Consider the following 14,541-nt stretch of genomic DNA (forward strand, 5'->3'; position numbering starts at 1 on the left):
TTTCTTCAAACAAAAACGTCACTTTTGACACTTGTTTGACACTGAAATATCTATTCCATATCTTTTCAATATCTAGTATTTGACGTATCTCATTGTTCGAATACCGCTGAGTGACGTGTTTTGGTTGGAGAAATGTCACTTTCTCACTGGCAGATCGGTATCGTGTCGCTGTGACATCTTATAAGAATTGTTCGAATACGGACGTAAATTAATGTAGTGTTCAGTCACATTTATAGTGTTCTATAAATACCCAAAATTTGTTTTTGTGACTAGAATTATATTGGTTTGTTTTTCTAGATCGTATTTTTATACACTCTTATTTAGCTTCATTCGCTGCGTAGTGCAATTATATTTGTTTCTTTGGATATGCCCCGTTGGAGGCCAAGACTCATTTTGGGTCACCGCAACAACCAAGTAACTAAGTAAGTAAGTAAGTAACTAAGTATAGGCCCCGTGCATGAACTATTGGGGGCAGTATATGAGTCGTCAGATTTTTGGCGCGAGGCGTAAATGTGTCGATTATGCTTCCGATGTAGCCCACAAGATGGCAGAACCTACTATGCACAAGGAAACGTACCGACGAAAACGGTAGATGGTAGCACTTGCTTTGGCAATGTAGGTACATGTGCACATATGTTTCCGATTCAGGCCACAAGATGGCAGGCCCTCCAACGCGTACGGTCCCTATATTTGAGGGCCGATGCAGACGGACTGCAACCCAACTGCAATTCGTATGGGAACATGCACACCGACTGCACGCCAACTGCAAACTTCATGTGCAGTTCCCAGCTTGTAGACGGTCTTAACAGATAGACGGTCTTCGCCACATTCATCATCATCATCATCATCATCATCATATTAGCCAGTGGACGTCCACTGCTGGTCATTGGACATAGGCCTCCCCCAAAGAGTGCCACAATGACCGGTCTTGCGCCACCCGCATCCCGCGGACTCCCGCGACCTTTACCAGGTCGTCAGTCCACCTTGTGGGGGGTCTACCCACGCTGGCCTTTCGGTACGTGGTCGCCACTCGTCGTCGGTCGTGGTCGGTGGTGGTGGTCGTGGTGCGTGGTCGTGGTCACCTTTCGGCCCCAATGACCACTTTGACCTTAGTAAATGAGGAATTAATGACAAAAGAAACCTTACCTTTACCCTTCGCCGGCGCAGCATTCGTGTGATTCTGATTATTTTTTTCAGAACTCTCTTTCCCCTGAGCTCCATTTTGCCCGGTCTCCTCTTTAGCCGCCTTCGCGTCCGCACTGGTATTGCACCCCATATTATTTGCACTCGAGTACACTAATAAACTAACGGAAGCTCACTACACTGTCGTTCACTAAAAGCGGCTATAACATAGTTTACTGGTTGATCTGAAACAATAAAAGAAAATTATATGAATTATTAAATTATATGACTTAGGCCCACTTTCACCAATGCACTAACCCGGGGTTAACCGGTTAATTTACTAATTACTAATTAATTTAGAAATTTAATTCAGGCAACAAGGCCCATTACTATTACTTATTCTGTGCCCATATTACAAATACCTTACAGACTAACATACATATGTTTTTTATAAAGTGAGTGAGGAAGAATGTACAAAATAAAAATAATTTATGTTCATTTATTTGTTTTATAATTAGAGGGCGGAGTACCGGTGGCAAATTTCACACTAAATGTATGGAGTCGCCTAAGTATTCTTATGATTAAATAAATAACGAATAAATGATTAATTTTGCATAATAATTATTAGGAACTTATAGAAATTATCTTACGAGCATACAAATATTGTAATATGTTGTTAATATCTATAATACATAATAATATGTTTTCTTATCAAAACATTATCATTAGGTACTAAATACTAGACTAAGAAGTTATACCTGCCAAACGATATATTATTTTCAAGACCATTCAATTACAATTGAGGACTGGAATTATGTGTTCTAGGTCCTCCTCACAATCTACACTTAAGTGCGTATCCATGTTAATAAATGACTGGACTATGGCCACATGTTCCTGGTTTTTCGGAGTGAATCGGTTTCTTAATTTATTGAAGATCCATTTATGAGTGGAAAACGATCACTCTACATCTACCGATGTCATGGTTGCATGTTTAAGGACTTGTTTATAATTTTCCATTGTAATCATATTCCTTAATTCGTCAGCATCTGGGTTTCTATCTAGAACCAATTCGAGTTTATTTCGCACGGTTTCACTTCCTTGGAGGCTTAAAATAGTCCTAACTATATCTATTACCAGAAAACTTTCTTCTATCGGAATTTTAGTGCATAGTGTTAAGTACTTACCTACTGTGTACGATAAGTTTTCTTTTGTGCAATAAAGTTTAAATAAATAAATAAATAAATAAATAAATAAGTTAGTCGTAATATTAGTATGTATAATTTATATGTATGTAATAAAGTACTTACTTCCAATTTACGAGTAGGTACCATACTAAGTACATTAGGTAAATGAATAATTTTATTATTCAAGCCTAAAATAATAATTATAAAAACGACTCCATACCTTTTGTGTGAAATTTGCCACCGGTACTCCGCCCTCTATTTATAATTTATGTTGTAATTGTAATATGGATATCTTGTCCGAAATAAAAGCTTTTTAATTTTAATTTAATTTAATTTTAATAAAACCTGCGATGGTGCAAGTGGGCCTTAATTACTTAATTTGCGTACCCTAAATATATTCTAAACAAACAGTATTTTAATCTAAAATACTAGTACGTATTATCTACAAATTGACTCTGCGTCTATAATTAAAAAAAAACCGGGCAAGTGCGAGTCAGACTCGCGCACGAAGGGTTCCGTACCATAAAGAAAAAAAACGGAAAAAAATGCAAAAAGAAAACGGTCACCCATCCAAGTACTGACCACGCCCGACGTTGCTTAACTTTGGTCAAAAATCACGTTTGCTGTATCGGAGCCCCACTTAAATCTTTATTTTATTCTGTTTTTAGTATTTGTTGTTATAGCGGCAACAGAAATACATCATCTGTGCAAATTTCAACTGTCTAGCTATCACGGTTCGTGAGATACAGCCTGGTGACAGACAGACGGACAGACGGACGGACAGCGAAGTCTTAGTAATAGGGTCCCGTTTTACCCTTTGGATACGGAACCCTAAAAAACTTACTTAAACAAATATATTACCTAAACTGTACAGAAATCTTACACACATTATTTTTATGTTGTGGCTACTCTATTGCGAAAAGTAGGAAATTCGCAACAAGTGGCGATAAATTGAAACACGACCGAAGGAAGTGTTTTAAATCGACACGAGTTGCGAATTACCTATTCGCACGTGTATCGTAGGTACAACGTTTTACAGTAGGTACATATAGCCCTTTAAACTTTTTAGTGTATTTTCCCCAATCCTTTTTGTGTAATATATGTATGTAAATCTTATAAATTTTGTATGTATTTATATCTTTTTACTTTCTGGTACCTTGTTGTACATTTTGCTGCATTTGTCACCCTCTTTTCACTCTCTCCTCTCATCTACTCAAAGGTTAACTGGAAGAGATCCCTCAAAGGGATAAGTTCTTTGTATTTCTTACTCATTGTATGTTATTTTTAATTTTTTATACAATAAAGAGTTTACTACTACTACTAAACTTTTGACATAACTACGCACGGAAAACTACACTAGTGCGGGAAAGTAGACCCATTAGTAGTGTAAAAAATATTACCTATTATTTCTGCGCTTCTTTTAATATATTTATAAAAAAATATTTAAATTTATTTCATAAATAACTGTCACGCAATAGTGGAACAAAAATAACACCGTCAAGAGATTACACCTCTCTCTAATATCAAAGCAGATCCCTTCATAAATCTATTGGAATAGAACCAAGGAGCGTCTTAACTTACCACTCCAAAAGAAATATTGCTACATAAATATTTATTTTTAATTCTCTGCAGACCACAAATCGTAATAATGATACTTTTAGTGATGTTACATTCTGGGGAATATTATAACAGAATTCTGATAAAAATCTTGAAATGCATTTCAAATGATAGAAAATTTTCAAAAATTGCAGATTTCCCACTAAAGGCCTGTGCACACCGGCTGCGTGTGCGTGACGTGCACGTGTGCGTGCAGCGTTGTAATATACAGATCTTTACGAAAGCCGACACACCGCTTGCGTGACGTGTGCGTGTGTGGCTCCAACATTTTACCGCACGCACACGTGCACGTCACGAACACGCAAGCCTGTGTACAGGCCTTAAGCCGACCACTGACTAACAGGCCGCCGGACGATATCGGCCTGTCAGTTAGAACAAAAATTTGACAGCTCCGAACAACTGACCGGCCGATATCGTCCGGCGGACTGTTAATCAGTGGTCGGCTTTAAATGTTCTTTCTCCACGTTTATTGCCAAACCTTCTTAGAGCCACTTGCATCTTTCACTAACCCGGGACACAGAATAAATAATAGACTAGTACTAGGTACAGAAGATTCACTCTCTAACAAAACGCGTCTGTTACGATCAAGACAGATATGGCCGCTAGGTGGTGACAGCGCCATGCACGGCTTATGGCTCGCCACCAAAATTGGTGTGGAACGGATGTACTTCTGTTGCAAACCGACGAAATCGCGGAGTGAGTCACGCCTGATATGGTTTAAATTTCATCGAAATGATTAAGGAATATAGGTAGGACCTTGGGTCTTAGGAGGATATTTTCCAAACAAAATAAGCCTGATTTAAAAAGTCGCTGCACACTTGCTCAAACGGAAATCCAACATTTTGTAATATTCCCAAGTAATATTCCCGGGACCGGGAACATCACTAAAATGAAATAGGCTCTCCGGCTAACAGCCGAAATAAATTAAGGCCTATTGCCACATCGCTCCGCGTAAATCCAGTTTTAGCTCTGGGTTGGGCGCCCATTTGCACGCGATCGCAGTATTATTAGAATACCCAGTACAAAATTCCTAAGACCCAACAGGATTGGTCATTTCTCCATACAAACGTACTCGACTGTTTCCTCCGTGGGTTTTGAAGCTAGAGCAATAATGTTTTCAACACAGATTAATGTTGTCAATATCTGTGTCGGACCGTTTAGCTTTTTTTGATATTTTTGTTTTTTAAGGCGCTAGAGCTCTTCAAAAATGGCCAAAATGGCCTAATTAACTATGCCGCAATGAGAGGCGTGGTATTCAAAACTCATATCAATTAGCCAAAAAATCAAAACGGTCCAACACAGGTCATTTCATAATCATTTAGATTTCCAAATTTGGTTACGATTGGTTAAGTTTTGGAGGAGGAAACAGTCGAGTACGAAACCTCGATTTTTGAGATTTTTACGCAGGATTTTGTTTAATTTTAGGAGCCGCTTCCGTTAGCGAGACGGGTATATCTACCTACAATATTTAAATCTCAGCTCCTGTTTCGTCTTAAGAGGAAAGAATAGCTTTACGATCCTAACCAGTGGCGGATTTTTCCTAAGGCCCAGTAGGCCCGGGCCTAGGGCGGCAAATTGTGATAAAAAATTCGCTGATGATAACAAGAAATTTAATATTTAACTCAATATGTAGTCAATATGATGGGGGCTGAGAAAGGGGCGGCTACAGGGCCTGGGCCGGCAATGACTGCAAATCCGCCACTGATCCTAACGAAATAACGGCACTTTTTCTATGAAGCTCCATTTCGGAAAACGGTTTCCTTTAATTAAATCTTAATAAATCTCTTTGATTGATGTCAATCGCTTCAGCATAATATATTCGAGGTTTATAGGTTTCACTTTTTGAAAAAGGAGAACTTAGAAATCTGTTTGATTTTCTTGAAATTATCTCAACAACTGATTTCAAGGGAACTGGTATAGTCTGTCAAACCATTTCCAAAATGTACAGCTTGGCAAAAAAGAGTAGAAATTAAAAAGTGGCAACACTGTATGTAGTGTCGTCCCTTTTTCTTATATAAATTGGTTTGAAAGGGACGACACTACAGTGTTGCCACTTTTTAATTTCTACTCTTTTTTGCCAAGCTGTAGGCGTGAAGGGTTATCGGTTATCGTCGATTAGAAAATTTGACTTTCGCGCCTATTTCAACTAACAAAGTTGTGTGACAAACTATATGTACACTTAATGTTACAGCTAGTTTTGAGGGCAGCTATTTTATATAGGTAAGCCGCGTATTCCAATAGTCTTGTTCGACTAACTTGCAAAAAGAGTATCCGAACATTAGACCAGCGGTGGAACAAAAATGGGTTTTGATAACATTAAAGTTTTTTCTTTTTTGATATGTTATTGTAAGCATGTTAAATAACATTCATGTAAAAAGTTAGAAAATTTTAGGTGGAGCGTTCGGCCATATTTAAATATTTAAATTTTTGCTAAATAACTATGTAAATATAAAATTAAAGTTACAAAAAACTTTAACATATTCAATAACACTTTAATTTATTCACAATATTCTGTTTTTAGAAATCTGGAACAGCTGCTTTCTGGTGAACGTAAAAACACGAATTATTATGTAAATACAGAATTAGAGTAGCTGATATTGCAAAATTACGATATTACCTATCAACTTAGTATACATGTAAAAAGTTAGAAATGTAGACAATGTGCTTGTCTAGATATTGATTTCTGGTTAAGCAGTATAGCCAATATTGAATTAAAGTTTGTAGAGTTAATATTACACGGTCATAATAAAGATCTTACTTCTCACACAAAAGATTAGAAATATAAAATCACGGCGACACTAAATACTGATACGTAAGTATGCATTCCGAGCTTATATTAAGTTACATTTCAAACGCGCGGCGTTTTCGCGCGCCGTGCTGTGCGCCGGGGCAGGAGGCAGCGATCGACGGTCGCGGGCTAGCGGTTAGCGCGGTGACCTTAAAAATACGCAAAGCGTTTATAAAATTATTATCAATGGTAAATAGTTATTTTACACAGTACACTAATGGAAACTTACCTTCCCTTATTTATTTCTATATGTACTAGGGATTGCCCGCGGTTTCGTTTACGTAGAATTCGTTATCGTGTTAAGTATAGAAATAATAGATACATTTGAAAATTATTTTAGGTGCATTGTTATACAGATAACTACCCTTGTTAAAGTATTCTTCAAATTCAATACACAGGTGTCATTTCAATATAATTTTGCGTAATTTGGCGCTTTTAGGTTATAAATGACTAGCGACATATATTTTTTAAGAGCGATCATCTCCGATAATATTTACTTTATCATAAAATCAATTTCAAACTAACGTTATTCAATATTTATCATTTTAAAGTCAATATTACCAACCAACTGATACAATTTACCTACGGAAACAACTCAAAATTTGCATCAAATTAAATGCCACTTTTCTTATCCGTTTCGAACAATCAAGAGGGCCTTTACGAGCTGATGTGATGAAAATTTTATTTAACCTTCGTCCCTCGAAACCTTCACTACGCTCAAGGTTCAATTTTACGAACCACTCGCTACGCTCGTGCTTCAATTTTAGAATGTTTGAATTTGTGAATGTACTTCCTGCCTCGCACAGCCAAACTGTGGAATGAACTGTCCGATACGACCTTCAAACCTTAAAACCCCCATCTTAAAGGTCGGCAACGCGCTTGCAACCCTTCTGGTGTTGCGGGTGTCCATGGGCGGCGGTAATCGCTAACCACCAGGTGATCCGTCTGCTCGTTTGCCTCCTATTTAATAAAAAAATGTTTCGCTTGTTTGGGTATCAATATTAGCACGAGCGGTTAATCAACAACTTTTCCCCTTGTAAAACAAATAAGGTAGGTGAAGTGCAGGCATATGAGGCCCGGCGGGTAACAAGGCCCAGCATTCAAAAATAACAGTTGCTCCCTATTATTCCCAATTATTCTGAATTTGTACTTGTTGCTAAGAAGGCCCACTGTCAGTGCAGGTAAAAAGGTCCAGTCCCGGGCCTTATTGAACGTATGAGATGAAATATTAGATTAAAATATTTTAAGATAATTTTGAATATTTTTAATCTCTTATTAATAAGGTCGATTTGAAGAAACTTCTATAAAATTATGACTTATAAATAACACTTGCACTGCGTGGGCTGTCAAAATTGCTGCAAACTTTTCTTGGTCTAACTCTAATAATTTATCACTTGCTTTATTGACCTAAAGACGTTTATAGAATCAAAATGTCTAATAACATTGAAGCACTTATACTTTTTAAAGGCAGTAACTATTTACAAGTGACTTTTTTGTTAATACATAGGTAGGTATTTACGATAGAAGTGCGAAAAATAGATATTTTGCAACAAGTGACAAATTTTAACACACGGCCAAAGGGAGTGTTTTAATGTGCTTATTATAGCACCGGTGTCGTAATGTAGCACCAGATGTACTGTTTAAATTATGTTAAAAGATAATACTTATTGTTACGAATAAATATTTATACTGTAAAAAATTATCCCACCAAACACATTTTCATGTAAATTGTTGCTAAGACAAAACCATAAGACTCGCACTGTCAAAAAGTTGTCAGATCTCTTGTCGAGCCAAGCTTCAAACTCTACAAGCCCTAACTTCACTAACTCTACACCTTAGTCAACTACTGGGTCTAAAATTATGAAAAAAATACACATATTAGCTCTTTTCCTATAGATGCCAGAAAAACCTATTAGAAATGTGCAGTCAAGCGTGAGTCGGACTTAAGTACCTAGTTTTCCGATCCCTACGGGTTTTTTAAAGACATTTTACTCACTTTTCTCTAAAAAAAATATATATTGTTAAAATTGTGTAATGTACGGAACCCTTGGAACGCGAGTCCGACTCGCATTTGGGCGGTTTTTGTATTATACTTACATACAATAGTTCTTGTAGAAACGAAACGGCCAAGCCACATACTTTTGGTGTAGAGCTAGTAAAGTTAGAGGGCTTGTAGAGTTAGAAGCTTGGCAAGAGATCTGATAACTTTTTGACAGTGCGAGCCTTATGGTTTCGTTTGGGCAACATTTTACATCAAAATGTTTTTGGTGGGATTTCACTTCTTTTTGTAAGTTGCTTATGACAATCTTCCATGCCCTAATTTAAAGGGTTGGGGGTGATTTACTATTAAAAATCCTAAAATAAGTATCTGGGGGCATCTGTTACACAATGTACTTCTTACTGATTCCCTATATAAACCCTTCACCCCGAAAGGGTAAACTTTGGAGTTGAAATCTGCCTTCACCCCGTAAGGGTAAACTTTGAGGTTGAAATCTATTCTATATCCTTCCCCATAACAATACCTATCTACATACCAAATTTCAACTAAATCGGTTCAGCGATTATTGATTCCCCATACAAAATTAAACCCCCTCTTCATCCCCTTAGGGATAAAAAATTTCAAGTTTTTGAATTTATTTGTTGTTTGTGTACTAAAACTATCTTACATACCAAATTTCAGCTTCTTAGAGGACTTCAGGAAGTACCCGGTATTGATGATCATCAAGTGAGTGAGTCAGTGACGAAATCGAAGTTTTTAGATATGAATAAAATCTAAAGTATAAGAGCTATGCAATTGATATGCTTAATAAGTCCGAGAACTTTGTTTATCTGGTATAATCCAACCCCAAGTTATGAGGGTTCCAAAAAACGACGAAGCGCTTCGAGAAAAGGTAGATAGTGCCCTTGCGCTTTGCTCGTCTTGGCAGGGGCACTGCCGTGCCCCCAGATGTTAAAAGATGATACTACTGTAACTAATAAAGATTTATGTTTAGTTACCTACTATTTTCGCGTAAACTAGACAATTTTTATATCTTTAGTTATTAAGGCCCAAAATAATTATTTTCACTTATTATAAATAAATCCTCCTGTTATGAAGTATCAAATATTGTTATTTGTATATGTATAACTCTTAAGTTAAAAACAATAAAATCTGTTATTACCTACTGTCAAAATGTTTTTTTTTTTGCGGGATTAAGTAATACACTGCTAGTGTTCAATAAGGCCCATAATAGGACTTTTAAGGTATATTTTCCAAGAGTATCGTAATATTTTTATAACTATTTTGGTATAATGAAGAAACTTAAATAAATGAGAAACCTATTTGAGTGAGTTTTTCATACTTCATATCCTGTTTATTAAAAAAAACTATTTTAATTTAAGGTGGGCTGTATATAGGCATATACGGCCCACACGGAATATACAATAAGGTAAGTGGCCTCACTTACCTTATTGTATATTCAGGATGTATACCGTGTAATATTGAACAGTTGGTTTATAATATACATATTATGATATATTGACCTTGAATAGGACAGGACATGACAATAGCAACCAGAAATAGGTATAGTTGGTCAAACCATTTGTCAGTAAATAAAAACAAAAAACTATATTCATCCTTTTCTTTTGGGTGCTAGTGCTAGTGTAAGTCAAAGATAGTATGATGATTCTCTCTGTCTATGTTTGAAATGAGACATTCCTTTGACAAACTATGTATAGTAAAAAATAGTTGTGAATATTTGTACATTTTTATTACAATATTAGTCAAGATAATGAAATATAGCTGGTCAAGCATATCTTGTCACTAAAAAAAGGCGCGAAACACTAATTTTCTATGGGACGATATCCCTTCGCGCCTACATTTTTCAAATTTGCCGCCTCTTTCTACTGCCACTGATCTGATTGACCAGCTGTAGGTATTTTTACGTAATAAGATATTTTAATTTCACGTAATGTCCGCATCTAATTTATATATGTGCACGGTAAACAAACAAATGAATGATAAGAAAAGACAGACAGTGTTACTGAGCGGGAGGTGGGGCGAGGGGCGAAGTATAGGTAGGCTATGATAGGCTCTCGAGCGCCGCGCCGGCGACTGACGGACCAGCGCGGCGTATGCATGAATTTCGCGCCTTTTTAACTAGATTTTACTATTACAATGCAAGCTACACGCAGAAATTTCTTACTTTCCATAATATGGCTGCGTATATTATTTTATAGTAATAGACTTATTTTTACAGACTCTAATTCAATATTAGATCTTATAGGACAATAAACGCATATTAATTCTAGAGCATATATCTTATTCTTCTAGCTTTATAGCTTGCCTATTAACTTAAAAAATGAGATATGTTGTTGTGGATTTATTAAACTTTAATTCAATATCGACAAAATAATAAGCTAATTTGTAGTTTGACAAAGAAGCACGTTAAAAAAATTTCTAATAATTTTACATTATAAAGCGTCATACATATTATAAACAATGGAACTTAAACATTGCACTTTAATTCAATATTAAAAAATCATTACTAATAATATATAAATACCTAATTTATATCTAACGCTCGTTCTAACTTTTCATCATATATTGCAAATATGCTTAAAAATATGTCCCATATCAGATAAGTATCACTTTTTCAACTTTAGAATTATCAAAACTTATAGTGCAAAAATCCGGTCCCACTATTGAGCTACATGACGTCTGGTTTCAATGAAAGATCCTTGTTATAAGTCAACATACTGTGAAAAATATCATAACTATAGCATAGTGACACGATCGGCCTAGCACTGAATAATAATTGTCAGTTTTCCATATATTTGTAGCCTTCATACATAACTGAATTCTCTTTGAGGGGGCTAATAGGATTGCCTGCTAGACTCGCCTAGTTTTTCTAGTAAATTTCTGGTAAAACTGCCACTATCCAGATACATGGAAAGGAGGGGAAAAGGACACTTCCTACAAAAACGAAGTTTGAGAGCGATTCAGGGACGAATCATGCTGTTCCTTTCTAATGTATGGCTTTCGGCTATTTAGGGTTGTCAAAATTCAAGTCGTGCCAAAGGATTTCAAGTGGTGCCAGCCCTAATAATTGCTCGGAGCAATGCTGAGCCGAATGGAGCCGAGGTTGCCCGAAGTGAGGAGTACAGGATAACGCGAGGAAGAAGTAGAAGAATGCAACCTCTTTTATTACTTAGGCCCACTTGCACCATTCCACTAACCCGGGGTTAAGCGGTTAAACTATTAACCTAGTGTCAAATTGTATGGCTATCCGTGGCAACTCCTGGTTCAACCGGTTAACCCCGGGTTAGTGGAATGGTGCAAGTGGGCCTTATTAGTATTGGACACGGAACTGCAACAGCCTTTAAACTGCCATGCCATCTTTAACCTTGACAATTCGTGTTTAACCTGTTGCATTGTTTCCAAGACTGTTTGTTCGATAGCGGGCCTTTATGCCCTACTTTAAGTAAACTTTGACCTTATGCCAGGATCGCACGTACCGAGTAGAGTGGCGAGACAGTAAAACGAAGTATGGAATTTTTACTTGTCCGAGTAACCGACCCCTAGTACGTGTAACCGAGCCCTTATAGATAAGGAGGTAAATGGGCCTGTATAAAGATAATTTTAATTTTTAACAAGCAGAAACGTCGTCGTCTTTAAATTTATTTTAAGCTGTTTGGCTGTATAAAGCTTAACTGAAATGGAGATTTTTTAAACCCTAATACCTTTACACCTGAGTGGAGTGGGTACCTTTGTAGCATAGATACTAGGAATCCTCTAGACCGAGCATATTCGCGTTACCCCCTCTGCCACGCATACGGTAATTTTACTCCATGTTCGAGTCGAAAGTGTCTTTGTGTGACGTCCGTGTCTTTGAACGGACCAATCACGGCACGGGACTTCGCTCACCTCGTCCCGCGCACCCCCACATTTTTGGCATCATCGGTTGCATGAAATAATTGCTCTACACTCGATCTAGAGGATTCCTAGTCTATGCTTTGTAGATTTTTTGGCCGTTTTGTAAGATAATATTAGTCAGCCGTATATAGTTCACTCCGCGATTTCGTCGCGTCGCTATAAGTATGCGGCCCACACCAGTTTTGGTGTCTAGCAGTAGTAGTTGCCGCGCATCGCTACGGAACGGACGCCTGCTCGCGCTAGCGCCATCTAGCGGTCATATCTGTCGTAATAGACGCGTTTTGTTAGAGATTCCAATCTCTAAGGACCTTCTGTACCTAGTACTGTTATTTATCTGTACCCTGTGTGCAAGATTACACAACCTTTTTGTATAAATTTACCTTTTTTACAGTACATTTTGTTTATGGTTGTTACTACTATTTTCTGTCGTTTTATTATTTTGGCAGATTACATTTTGCTTTTCTCGAAACCAGTGACGTTTTAATTTCAGTCATTGTTAAAATTGGTCCTTCGACTCGGATGGAAGGAACATAAGAGTCCTTCAAGACGAGGAAGATTGAAGTTAACGTCTCGTCTTCTGGCCCTTTGGGTACGGAACCCTACAAAAGTGATTCAATGTCGGGTTCTATTTTTATTTACGATAAATAAAATCTGCGTATTAATATTTTATTGGACTCACGCAAGTTAGTCAATATGAAGGACGCATTAAATATTCGGTCACCTTTAGAAGAATTTTATTTATATTTTATACCTTTATACCCACTCAATAATGGAAATAGCGATGCTAATGCTAACTTTATACTTAAATATTAAATACCTACGTAGACGAATTATTTATGAATCCGTCGTCTTAAAGGGGATTATAATATTTATAATATGCCCTTAAAATCCCGCGTGGGGTAATAGACGTTGTATAAAATAGGTTAAGTAGTTACTAATAAAAACATAAGAAAGAAAAAGTTTAAACCAACGCAGAGTTTTCTTCACCTCCGAAGGGTGTTTTCACCGGGCCTCAAAAATATCTGTTTTAATATTACAGACCGCGACAATATTATAACCCACCCCCCTAACTTTTTCATATCTACTGTAAAACGAAATATAAGTAAATATATTACTAACGCGCTAGCATTGTTCACTTGATTCTAGTACTATGGTATGTATATAATTACGTTCCGATGTTGTTTTCTTATGCAGCGGGGAGGGGCGGTGTTCGACAGCGCGACAAAAGTATAACCCATTCGTCAGTTTGGCTCGAGCAGCTCGGTGCACTGGACGTGTCCATTCGTGTTTATACTTGTCTTGTGTTGCTTGTAAGTTATTACAAATAACTGAATTGTTTCTGTTGATATTTGTCTATTTTTAAAATAAAATGCCACGGGGGCAACACTTAAATGAAACTGAAATTAATATAATTAAAAAATTGCATTCTGAAAATTATTCGAAGGCCAAAATTGCAAAAGTTATCAATAGAAGTCATCGTGTTGTGCGAAATTATTTAAAAGATCCTGAAAATTATGGAAAAAAGAAAAGGACAGGTCGACCAAGAGCTACTACACCACGAGAAAGAAGGTCAATTCTAAAAGTTGCGTCTAATTCTGCGCTTACAGCAAGACAAATCGCAGCGGAAGCTGGTGTTAATACCAATTTAAGAAATGTTCAACGTATTATACGTGAGTGTCGACATCTAAAACGTAAGAAATTACTAAGAAAACCATCGTTGTCTGATAAACATAAATTAGTTAGATTACAATTTGCAAAAGATCATGTTCAATGGAAAAAAAAAATGGAGAAAAGTTATTTTTACTGACGAGAAAAAGTTTAATTTAGATGGACCTGATGGATTTAGTTACTATTTTCATGATTTATTATTATTATTGTCTTTTACAAACTCTCGGGACCATGGGGTCCCGGGCATT

At 36.8% G+C, this 14,541-nt stretch overlaps 1 protein-coding gene across 2 annotated transcripts in view; it reads right to left on the reverse strand.

Moving 5' to 3' along the window:
• The window catches only part of LOC134675908 (uncharacterized), a 369,748-nt gene that overhangs the window by 292,646 nt on the left and 62,561 nt on the right, over nt 1-14,541 (reverse strand). For both annotated transcript variants that reach the window (XM_063534249.1, XM_063534248.1), the window contains exon 2: nt 1,147-1,367. In XM_063534249.1, coding sequence (XP_063390319.1) covers nt 1,147-1,276 — 130 coding nt within the window. In that variant the 5' untranslated portion in view covers nt 1,277-1,367. The remainder of the gene's footprint in view (nt 1-1,146; nt 1,368-14,541) is intronic.

The sequence above is a fragment of the Cydia fagiglandana genome, chromosome 23 (assembly GCF_963556715.1).
Source record: "Cydia fagiglandana chromosome 23, ilCydFagi1.1, whole genome shotgun sequence".
Taxonomy (NCBI): Eukaryota; Metazoa; Arthropoda; class Insecta; order Lepidoptera; family Tortricidae; genus Cydia; species Cydia fagiglandana.